The sequence below is a fragment of the Poecilia mexicana genome, unplaced genomic scaffold, assembly GCF_051168715.1.
Source record: "Poecilia mexicana isolate PSO_F unplaced genomic scaffold, ASM5116871v1 scaffold_16, whole genome shotgun sequence".
Classification (NCBI taxonomy): Eukaryota; Metazoa; Chordata; class Actinopteri; order Cyprinodontiformes; family Poeciliidae; genus Poecilia; species Poecilia mexicana.
The window spans coordinates 11,999,491-12,026,491 of record NW_028263385.1 but is presented as its reverse complement, the minus strand read 5'-3'; the positions used below and the strand labels follow the sequence as shown (position 1 = coordinate 12,026,491).

Genomic DNA, 27,001 nt, shown 5'->3' with positions numbered 1-27,001 from the left:
ACCACCGATTTGTGTTCTCATGGATGTTTGTTTAGCACCACAATTTAGAAAGTTTAGTTTGTCTGTAACACCAGCACAGAAATGTCAAACATGGTATTATGTTTCGCAGCCAAACCTTTTGTCTGGGACTGAACTTCGTGACAAATCCGAATGAATGGCTGCTGTTGTCAGGTTTGTATGCTCTTTGACCGCTGGTGCGGAAACCTGGTTTGTGGTAATGAAGGCTGTGTTCAGCTGAACATTGTTGATGTTGCAGGATGTCTGCAGAGTAAAAGGGACTTGAATAAGAATTTGATTTTATTGTGAACTTTATTGGTTCCAGTAAGACGACAGGCGTTGATCTTTTCCACTTGCACCAGTGCAGCTCATAGTATGTGTTCGTGTGTGTGCGTTTGTTTGTAATACCTTGTGGGGACGATTTTCCTGACATATACTACGTTGTGGGGACCAATTGCTCTTTGTGGGGACCGGAGCCTGGTCCCCACGAGGGGAAACCCTGGTTTTGGGTCAGGGGTCAGAGTTAGGGCTAAGATATGAATTGAGTTTTGGTTAGGGTTAGGGTTAGGTATGTGATGGTTAGGGTTAGTAAAAGGGTAAAGGTAAGGTTTAGGCTGTAGAAATGAATGGAAGTCAATGGAAAGTCCCCACAAAGATATCAACACAAACGTGTGTGTGTGTGTGTGTGTGTGTGTGTGTGTGTGTGTGTGTGTGTGTGTGTGCGCTTTGATCCAAGGAGACACCAAGGAGAGAAGTTAATGTCCTGGGAGCAGTGTGTCACTTTGGTGAGAGTAAATATACCTACCAGCACCTTGAGAGCAACAGGACTTTTCTCTTGCTGACACAATATTATTCTGCTGTTCTTAACACTCTCCTGAGAACACACACACTTGTATACACACCAAGCTTGTTTATGGGTGTGATTACATGCAGAAAGTCCAGTTGTCCAGACTGTCTGAGATTGGATCAAGTGCGGTTTATTGGTTCTTTTTTTGTATGATTACCATTGATAAATCTATAGTTTTGTTTGCAGAATGTTCAATATCTCTTCTAGAGATCCACAGATCTGGGTTTTGTAACCTATTTTCTAATCAATTTGAGACGATCCCCGTTTTTATTTAGGAACTATATCATAAGATGACATGAGAACATCCACCCAGGTTCTTTATCCACTCACTCCCACTAGGTTTGCATCGGGGTCTGTGTCTATAACCAGCTATTAGTGCCAGGGTACACAGATACCCTCACACCAAAGAACGATCTAAAGAGGCCAATTAACCTATTTCCCTTCTCTTTTTTGCCTCAAGTACCCAGAGTTAATGCATAAATGGGTATGGAGAACTCGGTGCAGATTTTGCCCTGACCAGAATTCGAACCCAGGTCATGCTTGCTCCAAACCAAAAGCGTTAACAGTTGTTCCACAGCGTAGGCCGGGAAATGAGAAGCATTACTGCCTTAAGTGGTCATTAATTATGTATACTGGAAGCACAGGTGACATCACTGTGTGTGAACGATTTCAAACAGACTAAGTGATTATGGACTTGATATTTTAAAATCTCAGTCTGACGTCTCTAGAGAACATAACTCTAAGATTTCATTAAAGACTTCCAAAATTTCCAAATCCAGCAGAAGAAACCTAAACAGAAGAAGAAAAAAAAAAGTAGCTACTTGTGAGAAGAAAATTCAGCCACACTTTTAGCTGTTGACGTCTTGCTCTCTCTCGCCTTCTCTCAGCCTAAATCAGACATGTCTTTAAGTGGTGGAATAAACATTTTGCTTCATTTTTATAAACCCCATTGATACTAAATATAAATAGCTTTAAGCCGTCTTTACTTACGGCCGAATATACCGAACACTGATGTTGTTATTAGGGCTGAAACGATTAATCTGATTAATCGTAACGACTCAAATATTGAAATAATCCTCAGCTAATTTAGTTATCAATTAATCGTTAACTGGAGAAAAAGAAGACTATTTATTAATAATAAATGATTATTTTCTCATTTTAAAAAGGAATTGAACAATTTATTTTCTTTTAATGTATCCATTTCATCCAATTATTCATCAGAATAATGAATAGAATAATCACATACTAAAATAATTGTTAGTTGCAGGCCTAGACTCTGAAGTCAGAAGATCAGATTTTGTCGCTGAATTCCCCTTCGTATTTCTTCACATTTCCAATCACTGCATCATTCTAAAGGAATGATGCATTTTTAGTGCTGGTCTGTTATTATAAAGACCTCTTGGTGCATGCGCTGATGTTCGCCATGCTCTTTGTATGTATTTAGTTGAGTCCTGTGGGTATGAGCTGCACGCCTTGTTCCCCACAGCCTAAAATCATCCTCTCATCAACAGACTGGAGTCCTTTTCACACATCAGTCAACATTCTTGTTAAGCTGCCTCTGTTTCCCTTTGGTGATTCACACAAACCAAACAGAGGTGGCTCAGCGTGGGATCACTGTGTTCCTACTCACAGGAAGGCTGCATCGTATAATCAGCCAAGTGACAGCAGTGACGCTGCTTAGAGTGCTGCTGCTCATCCCACCGTCGTACAGGCCAGTTGGCACCAACTTTGACCCCGACCAGAAATATGCGTCTCGTACACATGGCGGTAAAACACATTCAACACTTCAGGCCTGACTTGAACTTCCATGCTAAAAGGTCTTGGGCCCTTTTAGGACCCAGCAGTCTCCTCTTAGGTGTTTAAATATTTACCGTAGATGTACTGGCTGTTAATAAGAAGAGGTGCTGTTCATTAAAGTTTAAGTGCTTAATATGCAGATCATCCATTTTTTACGCCTGAAAATATTTTATAGAGAACTTTTTTCAAGATTTTGAACCGTTTGTGCAGCCATATTCTTTTTCATCAAACTTCTTCTTACGTGCAATGTTTTTGCTTCTCCTAAGTCATACGTTAGAAATCTTGTGCAACTCTTTCAGATTATGTCACCTGTTTTGTCATCGTTTCATCTAGATAAGGAGTCCTTCTTGTTCTGGGATTGAAGGTCCCCCTGGATTCTGCTCTTTTCTTTTCTCTCGCTCCGCCCCTCGTTTTCCTGGAAAAGACTCCAGTCTGTTCACTGGGAGAAGCGTTTCGAGAAGCGATGAGAGACGCTGAGAGGCCAAATTGTTCATCTTACATCATGTCCTTCTCATTCTCTGTCCCACTTGTGCCGCGTCTCCCCCTCTTCTTCCTCCTCCATCGCTTCTGTACTTTCCCCTCTTCTCTCCATCCAAGTTGTGTTTTTGCTCTCTCTGGTGAACAATGACTCCAGTGTGTGTGTGTGTGTGTGTGTGTTAGTGTGTGCGTTGCTATTTTCAGCCCTTCCAAAGCCACGGAGCAGTCCTTGTTCTCTCCAGGCTCTGCTTTAGAGCCTATGGAGGATGCTGGGCTGTGATGACCTCTACAATTAGTGGAGCAACCTCCCTACTCTCTGCTTACATGTTCCGTGTTTAATGTTTGTTCAGCCCGTCATGACACTCGAGTGATGCTCAGACTGAAATCCTTTGAGGGAAATTGTGGTCCGATCCCATCACTGGAAGAATTTATTTATCTTTTTAAAGATTGGTAATTGGCTATCAGCCAGAAAACTGCAATCAATGCACAGCCAGATATAACCATCTATCCCTCTGAACAATTTTACTACCCAGTACTTAGCCAGAAATCTTCATCTTTTGTGCTGATTTTAACCAGTCAGTCCAAATTAAACAAATTCTTCTGCTTATTGGAGTGTTTCTAATAGAAGAGAAGATATATTTTCATGGGTTAATGAGAGTCGGTGTGTGCATGAATCTGCATGCATGTTTGCCTCGTCATTGCAAACGATGAGCTCAGTACCAGGAAATATGAGACAGGCAGAGGAACAGAGGGAGTGCAATCTGGTAAGTACTTCAACACATTTCTTTATCTTTGCAAGCAGTTTAAAAAGTTTATTTTTCCTTTAGAAAATATTGGCTGCAAAAATGACTAAAACAACTTACCATATTGAACATCCTCTGTTTCTCTGCCAGCCTCATATTTATTTCTGTTCAGCTCTTTCTTTGCAGTGACAAAGCAAAACACGCATGCATTTTTCATGGACACATTAACATGTTCCTTCATGTACAAGGCTTTGGCTGTGAAAAATGGTTTTCTTCTACTAAATAGCCATATGTTTTTAGTAACAGGTCCAGTAAAAGGAGAAACTATTTGGTTTTACACTGACTGGTTTTTAGCTATTTGAGCTTCTGGGTTGGGTTTAACTTGAAGCCTAGCGTTCTTATGTAAAGTTGCACAGTAAAACTTAATATTTTTGACTTTTCATGCAGACAATTTGAAGATTAGGTCTTAAGTTTTAGGTAGCTGCTGTTTTACCTCACATGTTCATTATCCCTATTGATGACAGCAGCAGATATTTTTGTTTATGCAGATCAGTCACAACCTCCAACACATGCTAACTGTGTTAAGAAAGCTACTATGATGTTCTGATGACACATTTCATCAAACATTCAGAGCTTTATAATATTTTCCAAACAAAATCCTCTGTTTTGATATGACTTGTTGGTAATCACAACATAATTCAGCTCACTTTCACAACCAGAAAAGTTTATTTTTCTGCTTCAGGATGTCAGGCTTCGTTTTAAATGTGTAGAGAATAAATGGATTGTGTTTTGCCTGCCTTGTTTTCAACTCTTTCTGCTGTATTCAGAGCTTATATGTGGAGAACAGCAGGTCTGGCCACTTTAGCCCTCTGCAGCAAACGCCGAATGTCATAGTCAAGAGTGAAAAAGGGCTTGGATACCAGATACCCAGATTCAATCAATCACATAATGTGCACAGAACTTGCCACAGAAGCAATTAAAGATGGTGCCTAACTTTCAACATCTTTTTAACCTTTTTCATAGTTATAAACTACTCAAATAAAGTTAGAGGTGTAGAAAAACCAATAAGTTTGCTCAAACCGCAGTCGGCCGCTCACACTTTCTGGTTCTGGTTTCTTCCTCTCAACTATTGCTACATATCCAGAATGAGGAATTGCTGCAAAGTTAATCACTCAGTTGAATCGATTGACTGTTGTTGCGCATTCGATCGGAAGAGAGATTGCTGCAAAGTCAGTGAACTGACGCCGTCAGACTTTTTTTTTCTAGTTTTGAAATTTCTGCATAGAACCTGATTGTTTTTGTTGCTTTTACTTTTAAAGAGCCTTGAGAAAACAAGTGGTGAATCTGCACCATATACATAAATTGTAGCTAAATAGCAGGTTAATTGGTTGCATGCTGAGTAGTTTTAAACTAAAGGTTAACTTCTCATTTTCTTCTTTCACTTTTCTGTCTCCCTTTCTTTCTCTCTGTTTGACTCATTCTCAGTCTTTGTCTAATATTGGCCTAATGAATTTTTAATGGACTTGTGGGAAGAGCCCAGACACTTTGGGATTTAGGCATATGTGCTCTGATTACCCTCCTCCTCCTGCCGAGCAAGCTCACCTCTGTCCTCCCTCCTTCCTCTCCCATCATTCTTACTTTCTGTCTCAAAGCCTTCCAGTATTCATCATCCCTCCATCCTATGAGTTTCTTGAGTTTCTGCCTTTTCATTTTCAAAATATCTGAAAGATAAGACAAAAAAAAAAATCTGTGTGCTTGAATATAAAAGTCCTAACTTTGAGTGCTTTCATGAACACTGACATCAGACGGTGACCTCACCTCCTTCATCCATGCACAGTGCTCATATCCCACATCCACGCTAAAGCTGAGTGTGGTTAAAGTCGTACAGTGCCAGCCGGCTGCCGCTAATGGCTGTTCAGAGGCCCTGGCCCTGTATTAAAAAAAAAAAAACCTGAGTCTGCAACTCTCCTGTTACTTTGGCATGGCCCTGTCAGTTGATTTGCTGCTGAGTCGGACTCACAGCTCTGGGAATCTCTTCTCTCCTCGTCTCTTTTCTCACTAATACTTTGTCTGACCGCCCGTCTGTCTCTGCCTCCTTCCCATCAGGACTTGCCCTCTGTGACACTTCGGTGCTAAGGCGCTAATGCAGACATCAGATGTTAATTTTTAATCACGATGCCTATTAGGTGTTGGATTATTTAGTACGAAAGTTGCATTTTTAATTTGTTTAAAATCCAGAAGTGTTTATCTGAGATTATCATTGTGTTGTTTACATCAACATACAGGAGCTGAAACTTTGCTTTATTTTAAAACTGGTTTAAATTTTAACCTGAGTTGTGAATGTAGTATGTTTGGTTGTCAGCTTTAGTTTTAGTTTTTGAGATCGACCACAGATTAGCGATGAGGTAAGTGCAGTGACACCTTTTATTTAAATATGAAATTGAGGAAATTGCTGACGTGTGAAATCCATGAATCATCCACAATCAACAAAACAAGTTTACTTGGAAACAAGAATGTTCTCAGGTTGCAGTATTGTGCAAGTCTTACATTCTTTGTGTTTTTTATTTTTTATTTCTGCTTCTTTTTTTTAACAGAAGTGGCATTAATCGACAGGTTTTTTTTATTTTCTGAAGATATTTTTAGAACCTTGGCTGCTTTTTCACACATTTTCAGGGCATTTGCTGATCATTTGTTTGTTTTTTGTTTTATTAAGTCACTTTTTTTGCTCTTTTTATTTGTTCTCTCTCTTTTTTTTCTTTCACTGTCTTTTTGCTCGCAGTCTTTTGCACTTTCCTTCAGCACACTGTTGCTCCTTTCCACTTTCTTTCTTTCACCCTTTCTTTTTTCTCTCTTGCTCCTTTTTGTTCATTCTCTCACTCTCAATTAATCTTCCCCGCTCTCTCCTACTGTTTTTACACGCTGAGCGCCACACATAACTGGAATAGCAACGGTATTCAAAGTCTGCTACCAGGATCACAAAGAGGAAGAGGGTCATCTGTACTCTCAGAGGAGGCAAAGAGAGCGGGAATGAGAGATGGATGGAGTAAAGAAGAGGGAGAGAAGGAGGGGGAGATCTCAGCAATCTGACCTGGAATGACAACAGACTACCAGATGAGCTATGATCTCATCGCTCCCTTAATCCCCCTCTTTTCCTCCTCCCTCCGTCTTCCTTCCCTCCGTCCACCCCCTCTTACTCACTTTTCTCCCACACTCACCATTGTCATACTTTCTTTTTCTTCCCACTCTTGTTTCCCAGACCTCCCTCCCCCATCCCTCGTTCTTTCTCTCTTCTCTCTGTTCTTTTTCTTGTCCTAGAGCTCACCCCATCTCATCTTGCCTTCTTCTCTTTCACTCCAACCCCTCCCTCCATCCTCCATCTCTTTGCTCGCTTTGCATTACTTTCTACCACCTGCCCCTCACTTGTCCCACTTCACAATACACACACACACACACACACACGCACACACACTTCTTGACGCACTTGCTTTCTCTCGGTGGTGTCCCAGGGCAGAGATTAGGCGCACCCCTATCGTCAACGCTCCACGCCGGTTTCTACATTATTGATGCAGAGTGTGTGCTTGTGTGTGTGTCGGGCTCGTGCATTCAGGCTGTAATGGCTATCTGGTGTCTCCCCTGGGGAGGGAGGGAGGGAGGCGGGTGAGGGTGGAAAGCAGCCAAAGAGAGGGAGAGTGGAGGTCAGAGAGGTTAAGTGTGGTGGTGGGGGTTATGTCATGCTCTGCAGGCTCTTCCCCGCTGCTCCTCTTCATCCTGCTGTTCGGCCTGAAAAACACAGATTCCCAAAATTCCCTCCTGAAATTCTCCTCTGGGGTGCATGAGGCTGATGAAACGGATCTGTGTGAGTGTGATAGTGGATCCAGGGTTAGTCAGGACAGATCTGGCCGGGCTGGACTTCAGCTGAACGGACGGACAAAGACACCTGTTCTTTCTCTCAACATTCCTCCAAACATAATCCTCACCATCTTTGTCACACACACACACACACACACACACACACACACACACACACACACAGAGCTCGTGCATCAGGCCGTATTGCCTCTCCAAACTAATTTTTTACTTTGAACTTAGGCTCAAGGAGGAGTTTTGATTTCAGTAAAGAAAAAAATTGATGAAAAAGCAGAAAAGATTCAGTTATCTTCTATGAAAACTTTACTGGAGATGCTCTGTCCGGTTGATGGACCGAACACGGACAGTTTATGCTTTAAGGATGAAACGGAGCAACTTTTCTGTTCTTCGTTAAGCCTTATCGTTACCTGCTTTAAGTTTTTCTCTCTTGAAGCCTGAAAGAGCGTCAGACTGATCGTGGAAGATACTGCTTCCTCGCAAATATCTTCCTTTTTTCTTCTGACTTAATTTTGAGCACTTCACTGATACTGAAATAAGTTGGCTTTGAGGGTGTTTCCACACTTTATAGTCCGGTTGACTCGGTTCGATTGGGGACCAAACTTGCGACATTTGTTACATTTTCAGCTGGTGCAATTTGCTTTCACGCTACACTCTGTCAAACAAACCAAATATTTGAGAAACCTGTCACACTTTTCACCTGTGGTGGCGCTGCACCAAGAACCGCTGATGGAAACAGGAAGACAAGAACGCAACTTCCCTCTTCACAAAATGTTACCAAATATGGAGTAGGAAAATGCGAATTTGACTTGTTTCCATCTACTGGTTTGGAGGGAATCGACCAGTTGTGGTTTCATCAGATGTTGATGTTTTACATGGCCGAAATGACCAAGATGTTCATTAGGCTGGAGTACCTTGCACCGTAAGGTCTGGACTCCACCATAGGGAGGTTTGGACTGGTGGGAAAGTTTGAACATCTTCAGAAAACGTGTTTCCATCTTTTTTCAGACAAGGCAAAACCACCTAAAGAGGGCTTAAAAACTTTTTTTGTATTTGAGAACGATCCTGAATGTGGACTGGGATTTACAGCTGAACAGCTAATGAAAGAAATGCTCTTATTTTCTGCTGAATGTTTATTATGTAGCAGAAGGCATAAAGTATAACCATCCAGAACTGATGAGTCCTGCAGTATTTGCCATCAACCTCTTTACTATAAAGGTTTACCACCTTAAATTGTCCCCTTCAGACCACCAGATATAAAGCTGGTTTAGAGCCTCTCTGGCTTAGCTTAGTTTTTCAGCCTTACAGACCACAGCATGTCCAACTGTTGCACAGAGCCTATAGCTTAATTTCCATCTCTCCCACACACTCGGGTTCATTAAAAGGAGGTGTTGATTGTTCTTTCTGCTCTGCTTTTCCACCAGCACAGAAAAACACTTAACATGTGCCCTCTTTGATTTACTGCTTTGTGATGAGTTATACAAAGTACACAACATCCTGGCACGTGTTTGCACAGTTGGTATATAAACACACACCTGAACCGTGTGGCTGTGTTTTTGATTTATGTCGCTGCTGATGACGGGAACTCATCAGGGCTCCGCTCTATTTTTAGGGACACGCATGCGACTAAATGAAATAGTTTCAAGGACAGTGTCACTGGATTGTTTTGCTGAGCTCTTATCATCCGACGTACCGAATGCATATTGATTCTAGATTAATATTTAGGTAATTAAGGTTTATTGGCTTAATCATTTAACTTGGGTCCTTACTTGTTTCTTCAACTTATGACATATTTTAGGATTGTTTTCAATAAAGATTTAGAATTTACTTAAAATATTTTCCCCAGTAACATAATTATCCTTCCATCCATCAATCCTATGACCACCGTCGCTTTGCAGATCCTCTTATTTGGTGAGTTTTCTGTGGGATGTAACCCCAAATCATAACTGGAAAACCTGTTGATTTGCTCTGTTGTTCATGGAGCATATCTAAAATATTAGCCAAGCCAGAGGGCATTAATTTTCCTTACCGCTGATTGGTTGTGCCCCTAAGAGCGGTAATGAGAAACATTGTGTAAATTAGATTTTGCGGTAAGACAGTTTCGACTGTGTGTATTAATGTGTATTATTTGGTGTTTTAAACTATTTGCGAATTTTAGCTGTCCATGGATGTTTTTTGTCCCTAACCACCTCGATTACGGAGGATCGTATCAGATCCAAAATATTTGCTGTTTGGCTGCTTACTATCCTCTTTAGAGGATGTTGATCCAAATCAAGTATGTTCCATCACAGAGGTTTGGAGTTCAAAACAGTAAAACAGCGTGTCTTTGCTATAATACATTCATCCTTCCTGTTATCTACTGAAAGTCTCAACATGTCCTAGAAAAACCTTCTCAGACCTCTCCTTCAGACTTAACTTTGTTTTTTTAAAAACAATAGTTGTAATTTATTGTGATAATGATAAATCAAAATTCTTATGATGGGAAATTTATCACGACAAATGTAAAGTGATATAATAAATGCACTGTAAACATAAGAAATAGTTTGAACTTCCTCCATCTGTCTCTGCTCTTTGGTCCTGCTCTGCATCCATGAAACTCATTTTAAACTCCTTTAGGATGTGGGGTCATAGTTCAGGTATTAATTGAGCTTTTGAGATGGTAATCTGCTGTTCCCAATTGTGAAAAAATACCTTGTTGCCATTTTTAGAGATCGTAGCAACTCTCCAAAAGTAATTTTAAAAAAAGTAAGAGCAAAAATCCTTCCAGGTGCACAACATCCAAAACCAGAGGCAATAATTGTCCAAACATGCAATGCCTCAGCTAAACCCATTATGAACAAAAGTCTACAAAAAGAACAAGTCAGAACTAAAATAACAGAGCTGCTCCAACATGCTACAACCATGAGCAGCATCGCGTTCCACCACAATTTTATCTTACAAATGTAAGATTATGTCAGTACAACAAATTGTCTTTGGAAATTGCCTTCATTTTAGATCAAACATTAATTGGCGCCAGTGCAGCTTTGTGGGCATTTCACACTAACCTTTGCAGAACGGGGGGCGGGGGTGGGGGGGGAAGTAGCTGTCAAATTTAACTCCAGAAAAACGTTGAAGAACTTTTCTTCCAGAACTGCAAAACCACCAAGTATTCTGGGTACTTTTCCCTCACTTTCAGTAAGTTTCTCTGCCAAAGTTGAAACAGATGATTGCATATGCACAAAAGACCAGCTAACTGCTCAGTGTCTGCATAGCAGCTGAAAACCCACGAAGCTGTTTTTCATGCCATATTCATCTGGTGTTTGTTTGAGAAGCTCTGCTTATTTTTTTTTACAGCTCCCTGCTTTACATGCAGACAGCTACACACCCGGCACAGTCATCCCATGTTGGCTTCAGTGGAGCAGCTGTCTTGTTTAACAGCAACACGTCAGGGTTAGTGGTGAAGATGTGGTCAGCACTCTTCATTTATTCATTCCAGCCAGATGGAGATATGACCAGTCTCTTCAGTTTGAGCCGATCTCGATCATTGTAAAATATAATCGCCATTTCTCTTTTGCTGTCTTCAAGTCTTTGCAGGAAAATGTGTTGTGATGCCTCACTCTGTTTGGTTGTGCCTCCTGATTTAATGTAAATGCGTGCAAGACAGGAGGAGGAGGAGTAGGGTGAGAAAAAGGGAAAAAAGGAAACAAAGTGACTTTGTCATTTGCATGTTAACTGCCACCTACATATGCAGCCCTGGAAAGTCTTAGAAACTACAGATGACAGTTTGACGTTTTTATTATTATTTTTTTTTCACAGATGGACATTTCACATGTAACTTACAAGGACAAAGACCCATAGTTTAGGTCCAGACGCTCTTAATTGTAGCTTTAGCTGCTATGGTGAGCATGGAAAATGTGTAGGCATCTCATACATAATTTGAGTAACATCAGAAATCTTTATTTTCTATCACAAAATGACTTGTGAGTAGGTGTTTGTGATTCATTGACCATGCTTTGCAGATAGATCGCTGTGGAGGGAAAACACAGCATAATCATGATGAGAAATGGCTCCTTACTGAGTAGGAAGGCATTAAGCAGATTTTTATATACACGAAAGTTTGCCATCAGCCTTGTTTCGTGTTATGCAATGGTTCTTAAATGGTTAGGACAGAAGAGATTATCAGGGCTACCCATCTCTGCTGCAGGCCGTCGTCCAGAGAGTCCACTGACACGCCTGGACATCCATAATCTGACGATTTAGTCCCGTTTATCCATCACGACTCTTTGCTTTTGGATTCTCTGAACTTCATAATGCTTCATTATTAATCTTTTCCTGGATTTTCAAATGAAATGTATAATTAGCTAAATAAATAACAATGGAAACCCCACAGGAGTACATAAAAAAATACTGTAATAAATTGCATCCATCTGTGTTTTGAACATGTTTATTTTGCTCTATGATGATATTGAAGGTTGTAGTTTTATTAACTTCTTAGCTCTTGGATAAATATGTACAAGTTTAATTACTAATCAAGTCACAGTTGCTCACCATATTTGAAGTCTTAATAAAAAGTTTACTGCAAGAACAGATTAATTTTTTAGACTAAAATCTAACCTTAAATTTGAATACACTCGACTCCCGGTATTTGTTACGGTTGAAGACCACAGCCATCCATGAACTTCTGCATGAATTTCTGTATTAAAATTTCTGCATTTTAATACAAAAATGTGAGTAATGAAAAGTATTTTTTATGCCCTCTTAACCCTTGTGCGTGGGAAATTGAGAAAAGAAAAACTTTCAAGGGCTGAGAAGAAACTTACAGGAAGTTTGTATTGTAAGTCGTGCTATATTTGGCAAGCTGCCGCTGTAAAGCAGCAGGTTGCAGGCTAGCGACCCAAACGGGTTATAATCTATGAGTACCTAGAAATAAATGCTTATAACGGCATATTTTGATGACAATAATTTAATATATACAATATGAAACCGTCCTAGCACCCCAACAGAAGCTGTTAATTGCGGTACAGCCAATCAGCACCCAGGAAAAATGAATGCAGCTTCTGGATTGGCTGCTTTGGAAGCATTATTTCAACTTTACACTCTACAAAAAAATGATATGAATATGCGGCTTTCCAAAAAAATGATTTGGTGAATATTAAAACATGAAGTTTTGACAACTATCCTGTCAGTTCAGTGGGAAACCACTTACTCTACTCCTATAACATTTTACACCGTCCACTCTTCTCAGTTTTCAAGAATGTGCCTGAAGGATAATAGGTTTGGTGTTCATTTTAGATTTTCCTACTTGTTTGGTTAAACACTCCACATTTTTAACCTTTCTTCACACGAGACCCACATGGAACGCTTTTGTTCCAGAAATCTCAATCTGACCACCACAGACTGTTCCAGCTGAATCTTAGCAGACTTTAGCAAATATTGCATGATTATGTTTATGATGGTAGGACAAAAGAGGTTGTTTTTTTATCCAGGTTTCTTTTAGATAATATCATCTAGTAGTTATTCTGGAGTCTTTTCTCTATGCTGAATAAGCTTTGGAGACGGTTTTCCCCTCTGACCTGCTCACGTTTTGTGGAGGCAACATGAACTTTGGCATTCAGACTTATTTGACACTTTTCAGTGTTTTTGTCAGACTGTAGAAATGTACAAGTTTGAACAAGTATATGTTTTTATTACATTTCTTACCATGTAAACACACATTTACTTTAATGTCTAGTTTCTTATTTTTCCCATTTTGAATAGGTTGTGAAAGAAATTTGATTCCAGCCATTTTTAGATTTCCGGAGGAACAAAAAACTTTGGTTGTTAAATAAATCTGAATTCTTTAATTGAGATTTTTTTAAAATGACCACAAAATGACTTTCTTTTTCCTACTGAATAAATAAACTCGGTCAAGATTCGCCGTGAGATTCTGCTACTCATCTCTACCAGAAGTGCCAACAGATTTGGAGGATGCTTTGATGCAAATTCATCCGTTTGTTCATCCTCTTATCTGATGCTTTTTGCAACAACAAGTATCCATATGTGTTGCAGATGACATTCAAGCAGGATGGGTTATATTTCTTTGTCTTGGCCAACCTTGTATTTCTAATCTCTGAGCCATCAGTGTGAGTGTAGCTAAAATAAAATCCAGTCCAGGCAAAATTTGGCAATATACTACGCTCCAATAGTTTGTTTTGCTCAGTCGTGTCAGATTTATTGACCACCCAGGCAACAGAATGTTGGTGGGAGACTTGCACAAACATTTTTAAACACACGCAATGGCACATAAACTCTTTCAGGCTCGTGCATTTGGGCGCACACATGCTCATGAAAACAGTCATATACCCTCGCCTACGGTCTCATTCTGCGCCTCCGATTCTGCGTTTCCTTCAAGCGGAGGGTGAAGAGAGAGAGAGAAACAGAGAGAGATGGAGGGATAGACAGGAGGGATGACTGGCCATGTTGTTTTCCTCTGGTCAGGGGAAAGAGTGACTGCCTGAAAGAGGAAAGAGGTGGAGGAGAGGTGGAAAGGTTTTTTTTTTTTTCTTCAAGCACCTACCCCTTCCATGAAAGCCCACTTACACAACGACTTTCAGTTGGAGTTTCAGAGAGTGTGTGTGTGTGTGTGTGTGTGTGTGTGTGTGTGTGTGTGTGTGTGTGTGTGTTTCCTGCAGAGAGCTGCTGTGGCGAGGCGGTGACCTAATGACAGCATGGGGAAGTGGTTTAGAAAAGTCAATGAGAGTCGTGATTAAGACGAACACAGAGCTGCACACCCTGACTGAGTTTTGTTTGGTTGTTTGTTCATTAAGGTTTAGTTTCGCTCAGCATTTTTCACGCTGGTGTTGCTGAACAGATATAGTTCAGATCAGACGTTGCCACCAACAGGAAGCTATGAGGTCAAGCACAACAAGCTTGACCTCATAATGTGATCAGTGAAAACTTTGACCTCAAAGTTCCCCATTATAGTTGATCATCTGTAATACTTAGAATGAACGTCTTTCCATATAGGTTGTTGTTGCTGCTGCTGTAATATTTATTGATTTCATATGTTGGGAATCTTTCACTTTCTCAAAATTCAATTCAAAGTCAATTTTTGATTAAAAATTATTTCTACTTCAATCTATAGATGTGCAAAGAACCCTGACAGTGTTTTCCAGTCTCCGTCATAAGACGGAATGAAAAATGGAGACATTAAAGTGTCGCTTTCAGGTTTAAATGTTAAACATTTAGCCATGTTTAGATGACCATTTTGCAAGTAGCGTCAGATGTTATTGTGTTGGTGTCTCTGGTTGTTTTGGTTAAGGCAGTGACAAACTTTCATTCAGTTTCTTGGCAAAGCTGCAGCACAGTTGTCTCAGTGAAAAACTTGCAGGATGGTTTGGCGTAATTTGGCTCTGCACATTTCCGGTGTTCCCAAAGTACTTAAACTTTGTTTTGCAAACCTATATCAAATCTGAATTGTACAAAATGAAAATTGTGATGACATCAGAAAGTCACACCCTTGTTGTACAGTTTGTGACACAATTAACAATATTTGCATTCAGTGAAAGACTGAGTGTTCAGATTTATTCTTCCTCATATCCAAGTCTACCCGTTTCAGTTTCAACAGTTAATTTAATATTTGTTTTCCAGGGGGTTTTTTTGTTTCGTTTTTTTTTTTTTTACAATAACATATTAGGAAAGCATTGCAGTAGCATTGTTGAATATTGTGACAGTTATTGTTAGTTCTTCACAACTCTCTGGAAACTTTAGCATCTAAAATGAAAGTCCATGAAGCTGACCGAGTTTATTACTATATCAGTAGTGTGAATGCGTGAAAGTTAAAATACATTAACTCAACAAATATTGCATCCAAGCAATCCTTTATGATTGTCATATTGCAGCCCTTTAATAATGCAACATATTGTGCAGCTCTAGTTCTTTTAAATTTAGTGCCTCTCCAGTCCAAAGCGAATAAAAAATCACAGCAGGACGATACCAAAGGAGGAGGTAAAATGTAACTTGAATCTGAGTTAAAAAGAAATAAGGTAGTCCATTTCTAAAGCCAATACTGAAAATATTGCTTGAATAAATTTGGATAAATCACAGTTTGAGTCCTTTAAGCGCGCTGCATGTGTTGAACCTCTTAAATGTTTTTATTATTATTATTATTATTATTCCAATACACAACAGTACAACATGCACTGCTTTCCATCATCTGCCAGCAAATTGAATGTCTCAGAGCATACGCCGATTGTTTCAAGACCCCCACATTGGAGATCATTGCTGCCACTTTATGGTTTCAGGCAAAGTTCAGGTCCCACCTACTCACCCTTTTGCTCTGTCTGCTGCAGGGTTCGCCTTTCCAGAATGGGCCTACAAGCCAGAGTCGAGCCCCGGGTCCAGGCAGATCCAGTTGTGGCACTTCATCCTGGAGCTGCTCAGGAAAGAGGAGTATCATGATGTCATCGCGTGGCAAGGCGACTATGGGGAGTTCGTCATCAAGGACCCGGACGAGGTGGCCCGGCTGTGGGGGGCGAGGAAGTGTAAACCACAGATGAACTACGACAAGCTCAGCAGGGCACTGAGGTAGGCTGACAGTTTGGCTGACTGAGGGTGATTGTTTGTGAGAGTGATTCTATCACTGCTTCATCTGCTAATTCAGACAATCTCATAAACCTCACAAGTTTCAGCAGAGAAAACTCCATCAAGACACAAAACTGTCTTGATGGAGTTTTATCACTGTACTTGTTCTTTGAATAAGGAAAAACAAAAGCAAAAGCACCTGGATTTAGATTTATCAAAGTATACAACGTTAAGGGTATGAACTATCCCCAATTTATTCATAAATGAGTAAACATGTTGGTAGGACTCTCTGTGAATGTCTGTTTTAAACCTTGTTTTTACGTATTATCGCACCTGACAGCCCGGTAGATGTTCGATTAGGACCAAAATTGCAGCGTTTGTTACATTTTCACCTGGTGTGGTTTGATTTCACACAGCAATGTGTCAAATGATCCAGACCCTCTGAATTACCTGTTCACCCCCTCACTTGTGGTGGCGCTGCACCAAGAACCACTGAAGGAAACGACACAGAAACCTCAAAAGAAGACGTGAAGCAGCGTAGAAATTAACAGTTGTAGGATTTTTTTTGTCCTTTGGGAAAAGAAAAAAGGTAAAAGAAATCCTACAAAAGACCATGAGCCATTTCTCCTGCTAGCGCTAGACTCGCACGCTTCGTTTGGTTGTATTTACCCAGAATGCCTTGCGCTGTAGTCTGCTTCCTGCTTTTGGAGCATTCTCTGGTTTGCTTGGTGTTCACATATGCATTCGAACTGTGCCAGAGTTCACTTTAATCGAAACAAGTCCTAAGTTTGTAGTTCGGTTCTAGTGCGAGAAAGCCTGTAACTGTGATGGACATGAAGACAACAGTGAGCATGCATCTCAGTCTAGATGCAAAAGAAATAACCTTATTGGTTTGACAGGATAAATTTAGCCGCTGTTATTCTCCAATTAGAGTTACAGCAGTAACCCAATTGCCCAATAAGGCCTTTACACCTTTTAGTTCAGGTTTTATCCATGGACACCTACTCTGCCAAGTACATTAGTGTATTACAGGGATGTCCTCAGTTTGAAGCTCACAGAGCAGCTTTTTTAGATGTTCATAGCGCTAAAAGCTCCCATTATGAGGAAATCCTGAGTCAAAACCTCATGGTATTTTACACAAAATGTGTAAAATCTTTAACCTGATCTGGGATTTTTAAAGAAGAAACAATTATTTCCACTGCTGCTTAAGCTGAAATATTGAAGTTGGAATATCTGTTTAGTGTATTTGCATTTAGACTTTGACAAAAAGAGAGTAAGTATTCTCTAAATCCACTGCTCTGGTTTCTGTATGTTCACAGTTTTGTCCGTTCATGTTCGTTTGAATCTAAGTGCAACTCCGTCACCCTGAGGAACTCCTCTGGTCTGATCCCGTCTCATTCACTCCTCCTTTAGTTTCCGACTCGTTGTGTCTTTAAAAGACAGCTGAGATTAGGTTAAGCACTTTAAAGAAAGCCACATAAGGGAGGAAAATGCACTGGATTGCTCCATAGCGCAGCTTAAAAGCGCTCGTTTACTGGTGAGATTAGGACGACGTCCGTTACGGACGGGGTCCCACGAGGACAGACGGCATTAAAAGAGACCGCTTATGTTTGTCCACATTTAACGGCACAATTATCGAGCCCAGCAATCTGGATTTAGCCTCCCAGATTTAGATAGAAAGGAATACTTGCTGTCTGACTTTGTATTTATAGCTTGTCCATCCGTTTGGAGCTGGAGTAGATTTGGAGCTTAGGCCTCGGTAAGTGCTTATATATAGCGGGTCTTAGTTCCGTCTGATGGACCAGCCTTGGAGGCTAATTGGCAGCTAGTCCTTCCTGCAGTCTAGTCCTCAGGTTTCTCCTGGTTTGTCCCTGTTGGACACCATGTATGACGTGGTGTCACTTCAGGATTAGAGCAAGAAGACCAGCGAACAAGATGCTGCACCCTCGATCAACATGAGGGCAGTGTCCGCCAGGGTACTGGGAGATGGTAATTAATTACTCATTTCTGTTTACTTTCACAAGAAAATAATCCAGTTTGCTGATGAATAATCTTCAATAGTAATTAGTTACTTTAATAATCATTTACTTAGTTAAAAACAATGCACAACCTGAATACGCTATAAAGCAACAAACCTTTCAATGTAATTGTATTCTTCTTTACATCAAACTCCTCCCCTCGCTCCAAATTACTAATGTTGACATCTTTTAACAGATGAAGTGCAGAGAGGAGTAATAATGAATTTTAAAAATCTATTTTCTCCTATTTAGCAGGAGAGGGACAGTTGGAGGTTTGCCCAGTGGAATTAGATCCGGTATCCACAGCGGTCATGTCAGAGGGGGGATCCGGAGGTTTCTGCAGCTTGCTAGGTCCTTTTTCAGATTTGAAGTGGAGGTTTTCACTGGAGATACGTTTTCTTCCCACCCATGAAATGTTTTTGTCACTGAGTTAAATTAATGTCAGTTTTAAACGCTGCATGAACTCCCCGAGACGCTCACAAACAAAATTCTTGTTTTTTGCAATTGTAATCCCTTACTTTACTCGATACTTTAAAAAAAAAAAAAAAAATCGGATTACAGTAACGCGTTACTGCCCATCATTGCATGCCTGATTTGAATCCAGCGCTGCCCTCACACCAAGAATATGCAGAAATGAATCCTCTCAAGACATCAAGATGACTAAAGATTGATGAACTTATAAGAGGAGCACAGAATCACACATGCACAGTAACCGTCCCCATATGGAGCGAAGTGCTGGAGAGCAGGCCTCCCTGTGCCCCTCATATGGAGAAAACCTGCAGTCTGCTAATAATGGAGCCCACAGTCAGCATGTGGCAGCGAGCCGACACACTTGAAAAGGCCTGCTTGTTTTGAAGTGTTCCTTTTATCACTTAGCTTTTGTAATTATTATTTTTACCCCGGTGTTCCTATTCTTTTCTGCCTGCCGCGCACATGGTGGAAATTCCCTTAATCAGGACGCCTTCATTGTGTGTGGACATGTGCGTATGCGCCGGCTTTCCGCTGAGGGGACGCGGCCTCGGCCCATGCGTCATCCTGGCCTCCTGCTCCCACGGCTGCTGTGAAATTCCCGCTCCTGTTGAGAGGATTACACTCAAACTGTGCGAGTGTGTGTTTGCGTACAGGAACGTGCTTGTGGAAGCGGCGGATGTTGAGAAGTTAAATGTCGTTTTTCAGGTTCTGTTTGTGAATTAAAGTGGTTACAGAGCCTTACAGAGGTATTCTGTCATATCCCCCCAAATTTTTCATATTTTTTCACCCGACAGCCACAAACCCCAGTGGATTTAATTGGGATTTTATGTTGTAGATCCAAACAAAGCATTTGCATTTACAAATAAAAATCTTCTGTTGCCATGTCAAGTGTTTCTCCCACCTGAGCAGCTGAAAGTTGCAGCTCCTCTAGGGTTACAGTGATCCTCTGGGTTATTTCTAAAACTATTGTCGTCCTTGTCTGGTTTGTCGGTTCAGGTTAGTCGGCCTTGTAGTTCTTTCCAATATTTTCAGATGATGGATCTGAACAGAGCTCTGTGAGGTGTTCAACACTTGGGAATTTGTTTTATGACCCAGACGTGTTTCAGATTTCTCCTCAACTTTCTCCCTGACCTCCCTGCTCTGTTCCCTGGTTTTCATGATGCTGTTTGTTCACTTATGTTCTCTAATAAACCTCTGATGCCTTTATATCGCTGGATAAACATCTCGGTTTATAGCTGGATTTACCAGGAATAAATTATATAGTGATGGGCTCTTTTTTTGTAGCAAATGGGGCATGCAGCACTTCCAAATTTTATTTGCAAAGCAAATTTTAAACACTGTTCTTTTATTGTTGCATTTTTACGTCCTGCATGCAGTACATTACACACTCCTAGGTCAAATTTCAGGAATTTTAAGAACGTTTAAGTATACAGTCCTAAAATACATTTAATTTTGTTTTTTACGGACAAAATGTGGAAAGGTTCTGATGCAGAAAGTCAGAATCATTAATATTATGCTTTCCTGAATAGGCTAGGATAAGTCTATGGACTCTACAAAACACATTCATAAATTTTTTTTCCACAAAATAATTCTTCAATAATGAGTTTTTAGTCTGGTCAGTTCTGTCTATTTTCAGCTCCTTATAGAATGAGCTGTTTTAGGGCGTCGTCACTTTAAATCCAAATAAGCTGCTGCTGGCCACATCGGCCAACATTTACATTCACACGTGAAAGTAGCTGCAAACAGATGCTCAATCATACAACCATATGTCTTTGAAAAGCAGAAGTGAAGCCCCCTGCACAACCAACAAGAATTAAGCAAGTGGTTTCTGGATGGTAAGTCAACAACAACATAATAGTCTTTTCCAGCAGCCATTGTACAATGCATACAGCGGAAAAACCAGGTGACCAATTGTGCTGGAGCTCAGCTCAGGTTTCTAGGTAACGGTGCAGCTCTCATCGATTGTGACTTAACAATCAAGGTTTTTATGAAGCGGCTTGTTTTCCAGACACCAAAAAGCATTAACTTGTTGCCGAGAACCGTCCGGGTGGTTTTTCTTAAGTGCCTGGACTGTTTTCAGAAGTAGTTGAGATCCAATTGGAAGCATAAAAACGTGGAAAATTGGAATTCCACATAATGGGTCCCCTTTAAAGCAGTCATGAGGTTCCTTTTTTTTTTTTTTTTTTTTTTTTTTTGGCTCCAGAGCCACATAAAAACACCTCCAGTCTTCTTCACTTCCATCCTTTAAGATTTCTGAGAGTTTAAATCCACAGCTGTTAAGTTTTATCTGTGGTTACTTGAAGGAAATGAGAAATAAAAAAGCCTAAACCTGCTTGTTTCACTGCTCACTTCTTGCACCACTTTGTGCTCTCATGAAACAGAACGGCTGCGATGAGCCAAGCAGGGTGGAGGCAAATAAAGCCTGTTACCAATCAGGCATCGCAGAGCGCTGCCCTAATGAGTGTAATCACGCTAAGAGGTCCCAGCTCCCTTAGACCCCCAGACCTCCGTGTCGGGCCAGTCATCAGCCACCGTTTGCTCGGTGGTCAGAGGTCACGGCGACTGCCACGCACAGCTGGTAAAGATTACCAACACGGCTCATGCCCTCATTCGTGTGCACAAACGCACCATTGTACAGACTGTTGCCCAAGCAGGCTTTCCTTACACACAATCGGTTCTTTCCCAGCATTTATTTAATTGATGGGCCACCACTCGAGAATTTCACGATGTGTTACACAAATGCATTTTTAAGCTGCACATTTTGTCCTAACCCAAGTGACCACATTTACAAAACCTGTTGCAGGAAATGCAGCTGCATCTGCACCTTGTTATCCGCCACGCTGGCAGGGTCTGTTTATGGGTCAGAGGTTGTCTGTTTACAGCCGTGCATTCAGTGGAAGCACCTAGCGCCGGGGAGAAACTGCAGGGACAGAACCACTGCATGCATTGTTTAGCTATTGTCTCCATCTGCAGCATGTATGTATTCAACTTACATGAGTTCTGTGTGTTTGTCTTTGTCCTCAGTTGAATGGGGTCTCTGTTTTCTGCTCTGCTCTACTACATCTCTGCGCCCACAGAGCGTGTGACCGGGCCAATCAGAGCCTGACCAGATCCTTTTCTTCAAAGTAAACACATTCACATCGATGTAAATGCATCAAAAGTATTTATATCATTGCACGCATTCGTACAGAGCATGCAACATCTTCACAAGTCACACCCCCAGCCCACATGCTCGCACAAACACATTTAATTTCCTTTTCCACTCAGCAAACACCGTTACACGAAGGGCTTTGACGTGTGCGACTTGTTCACACAAACACACACCTGAGTATGAGCAGCTGGTGTGTGTGCATATGTGTTGAGGTAGATCTGGCTGGGATGCGAGTGTTTGTAACAGCCGACGCTGACGAAAGAGGCAGAAAATAAACATGGGACGCATGGGGAGTATTGTAATCCTAACTTCCTGTCACAGTCAGCCCCTATTTACGGCCCAACAATGGGCAAGGCACAGCCTGTCCACGCGCACGCAGAGCGGGGCTGCCACTGTTCGCTTTTAGAGGAGGACATTGGTGTGTTTGTGTGTGTGGAGTGATACTGAAAAAGAGCTCATCAGGACATCAAATTACAGGATGTTAAACACAGTTCATCTATAAAAGTCTTTTTTTTTTTACTTGACAATGTCACTTTGATGTTCAAGAACATTTTGAACTCTAACTTTATCTGTCATCTGCTGACATTGTGGGGTTTTTTAGCACTTAGGGTTATGCTGCACTCCTGCCATCCTGTTGACGATTACCCCGCACTGATCTTACCTCTTTTTGAAAATGCTATAAGTATAGTTTTTATCAGCTTTGGAGAGTTATTCCAGTGTCAGGCCACTGGTGATAATCAGTGGTAAATACTGAAATATCAGTTGTCATATATGCCTGTTTTTTTCTTTCCTCTCTTTCTTATCTGTGCTTTCATCACTCTGTGAGCATTTTGGGCAACATCATTAGTGTCCAGTGTGAACATCTGTTGCCGTATGACTCTGTCCAACTGGCTGAATATTATTACATTAGGGTGAAAAATGCAGATTCATAACATATTTAATATATCAGATAACAATTATTGTGCCCCAGTCAGTCCTTTGTGATGTGAATATAGCACACAAAGACACTACAATATATGGTTCAGCCCTACTATAAACCAAAGTACATGATTTGCTCTTCCCACAATCCATTAGTTACATCAAATATTTCTTATTTTAGATCTTTAAAGTTAAAATTTTGTAAAACTTTAAAGGTGCTGGTCAGATCGTTCCAGAGAATCAACCAAACTCTGTTTAGTGTGACCTTTACCTTTCATGATTGGGGTTTTTGTATTTGTTTTGCAGTTTGGTTATAAATCTTTTCGTGATCAGATCACAACAAACTTCCATCCGTCCATCTATACATGACTGTGGTGACATCACAGAAGGCACAGAGCAGCTCAGCGTGTGCATTGCATTTTTCTTGAAAAATAATTTTAACGCTGCAGACCACAGCCTTGGTTAACCCAGTTACATAGCTGGAAACTTAAACAGCTGACTTCTCAAAATTGTTACCCTGTTAGTTCTTATTTTAGACACTCAATGAGACACAACATAATAACAAGTATCTGAAAATACTGCCAGTGATGTTTGTAAAGCCTAACTTTAGTTTCCATCTTAGTTATTACACCCATAAATTTTGAGTTCTTAAGTTGTTCCTATATGTATAGTTGTGTATTTTTCTAAAAGGAGAGAGTCGGTTTTTGTTTTTAAATATAACTAATGTGTGGTTTGAAGTGTTGATGTCCTTGCATTACACTGCTGCTTATCTCTGCTTTGATCATCAGATTTTGGACATAATTGCAGCCTTACGCCTACAATCAATCACACACTCCTTTGTTTCCTTGGATCTTGTCAGGGTCATCGTTTCAGTTCAGCACAGAGTGGAATAAAGATGCAGCAGACAAATCTGAGGGGTCACTGATGTGTGTTTCTGAATGATATGGCGCAGTGTGTGTTAGAGGTGCAAGTGTCTGTGTGTGCATACAGGGCAAGTTTGGTGGGCAGCTAAACACAGGCACTCAAAGAATCCCTTTCTTCTCTTTTGAAGTGAGTTCAAATGCTCTTCAAAGACCGTCTGCCCGTATGACGGCGCAGGAGTCGGTGGGTGGGGGTGGATCACCACGTGCTCCAGACTCACCACCAGTTGCTGCTAAGTTGTTGGCAGTTTCCAACTTTGGATCTCGGTATTTTCTTGCTTCACGGATCCATTCATCTTTAGTGTACAAAGGTTTTACCTTCGATTGAAGTTCATTTTCCATATTTTATGGAACAACAAAGTGTTTTAGCCCTAATTTTAATATTGTTGTTGCATCTCGATCATTAACAGTCGTCTTTGAGAATATTTACATCCAGATAACAAAGTGGGTGCTGAATTTAAGTTGTAGATAAGGGCTCCCAGTTAGGGAGGTTTACATTATTTCAAACTAATATTTTATTATATTCTATTTATTTATACTCTTTTTCAGTGAGCCAGTTTGGCTACAAAGCTGGAAAACTGAATTTTCTTTGGGTCACAATTTGGTTCGATTTAGATTCAGTTTTGATTTAAATATTTTAATATCAATTTAATAATAAGTATTATAGAAGTAATTTATGAATTGTCTATTTTTTTATTTTCTCTGTTTACTGTTTACAGTGTATATATTAACATTTTTGAGCAGGAAAATGGCAAAATTACACTTGTGCTCAGTGTGAAGTACAAAAGTTAAAACATGACAGTAGTGTGTTAAAACTAAAGTAAAAGGTATCTAAACGTAAATAATTCTCCTTGTGGAAACTGAGATAATTCACATTTTTGAATATTTTTTAACCGTATTGGAACAATATTTTAATTGTCACTCCTCACCAGTAGGTGGCGGTAATGCAACTACCCATAAACTTGAGAAGATGATCATAGGGTCTTCTACAAACACCCTATGATAGTTGCAAAGCATTGATGAATCAATATTTTTTACCCACCCTTGAATCTGGAGTATTCCAACTGAGAATGAGTTCCTGTAACTTTTCTGACTTTCTGTCCAGTCTGGATTGGTACCGGACCCTCAGACGGTCAGCAGTGCAGCTTGTTGACTTTTCAGTAATCAACTAATTTGGCCACACTCCTGTTTTGATTTTAATTCTTACTGATTTCCTGCCTGCTTCTCCGTCTCCTTCCCTCCCTTTGCTCCCGATCACCTCACCCTCCCTCCTCTCCAGACCCTTGTGAGTGTCTCCCCTAGAGCAGAAATTACATGCTGCTTTGTGCCTGGCGTAAACAATGTTTTCAACAGTGCAGGCCTGTCCTGTCTCTCGCTGTCCCTCCCTCCCTCACCCATCGCCTCGGGGGGGATCAGTGGAGATAGTTGGAGGAGAAAGTGGAAGACGGGGGGTATCAGTGAGGGAGAAATGAAGAAGAGAAGGGAGGGTGAAGAGGACAAGTGAAAAAGAGCAACAGCTTCTTCCCAGAGCAAGAAAAATGGTAGAAAAAGTCTGGTAATAGGCATAATAAGAGGAGGGAAGAAGGCAACAGGAAAAACAGACACACACCACCATGCAGTTAACTACCACTGAGTTTAAATGATCGTCAGAGGGCTTTGATTAACCAAACAATAACTACATACCTTCAAGAAACCCTTATCTTTACCAGGCCTCATTATCTAACTCGTGCTAGAAAACACATGCTGAAAAAAAATTAAAGTGTATTTGTGTAAAAATTAGGAGGCATGCAGGGTCCTGGCTTGTTCTCTACCTGTCTCTGTGTTGCTCCTGCTGCCCTTAGACGGTGTGTGGCTGCCAGGGTTCTGGAGGTTACATAAAAGTGGATGTGGATCAGGATAAGAAAGGAGAGAGACGTTACATAAAGAGCTGTAGCTGGACAAAGGTTAATAAAAATGGAGCCTTATAGTGTAGGGAGGAACCATGGGGGAGAGAGAAAGCTCAGGGGGAGAAATGGAGAGAATGGCCATTACATAAACAGATAAAGATGGGTTGAATTATTGGTGGATTTGCTTTGCTGTTACATAAAATGAAAATCTAGCAAAATGATAACAAAATCTCCCGTCTGGTGTGTGGCACCACACTGACACCATTTGAACCCTCTTTTACATAAATAAAACCAACAAATAAATATGGGAATCTCATAGCATGTTGTTTTGATTTAAGGGTACCACAGCGTTATGGCAATAACACAACAATTTGTAATACTTTTACTTAAAACTGAAAATAAACTGGTATAATAAATAAGCTATAATTAAACATGCAAGTTCCTGTCTTTGCTTTTGTAAAACCTTGACCTGCTAAATATCATTGTTGGTGCATTTATGATTTCTCTTTATGAAATCATAACTGGCGAAGAGATGACATGACAGTTGAGGGTCATCATGTCATCTCAGTTAGTTAGTTTTTTTGTCACAGTTTAGAGCCAAAGCAAACCAAACCAACTGAAAATGTAGCAAATGTTGCAATTTTGGCCCCTAATCAAACGACCGGACTGTCAGGTGTGGAAACACCTCTAAGCAAACCATCCTCCTGTAAAATCTTCATTCAGTCTGTCCTGTCTTAATAACCCTCTACCTATTGGCTGGGATGGTGATGCCGCTCACACCAGCCTCTGTTCTTTTTAGTCATTTGTTTTTCCTTACACACAGCATCACTGTGCTGCTCCACGGCTCATCTGTCTGTTTTCTCTCATCTCCTTCACCCTCCCCTCTCCTCCTCCGTCCTCCTTTTTCTGGGTCTGCTTTGTGCAAATGTCATACAACACTCTGTAATATCTGTTGTGCCGGCGGTGAGGGGTACATGAAAGACTCGTGCCTTATTAAAGTGTGGGCTAGTGCGTGCAGGCACATCTGTCGCAGCCTCCATGATTTCGATGAAATGATTGATGCAACACGACGCCTGAGACTTGAATTAAATAGTGCGATGTGTTTCGGTTTTGCTCTTTTCCAGATACTACTACAACAAGAGGATCCTTCATAAGACCAAAGGCAAGAGGTTCACCTATAAGTTCAACTTCAACAAACTGGTTTTGGTCAACTACCCATTTTTCGATGTGGGTTCCACTGGTAAGCCTGCATGATCAAATATTTCATTGTATTTATGTAATTAAATTAGGACTTGGCATGTTAGTCAACATGTCAGCAGTAAGCTTCAATGTAAATATGCCCAAGTTAGCACAACAGCTAGTTTTCATCCG

The 27,001-nt window shown here is 40.6% G+C and overlaps 1 protein-coding gene across 1 annotated transcript in view; it reads left to right on the top strand.

The window, feature by feature from the left end:
* The window catches only part of erfl3 (Ets2 repressor factor like 3), a 65,949-nt gene that overhangs the window by 31,475 nt on the left and 7,473 nt on the right, over positions 1 to 27,001 (top strand). Inside the window, exons 2-3 of the mRNA XM_014987149.2 lie at positions 16,035 to 16,269; positions 26,755 to 26,870. Of these exons, the coding sequence (XP_014842635.2) occupies positions 16,035 to 16,269; positions 26,755 to 26,870 (351 nt within the window). The remainder of the gene's footprint in view (positions 1 to 16,034; positions 16,270 to 26,754; positions 26,871 to 27,001) is intronic.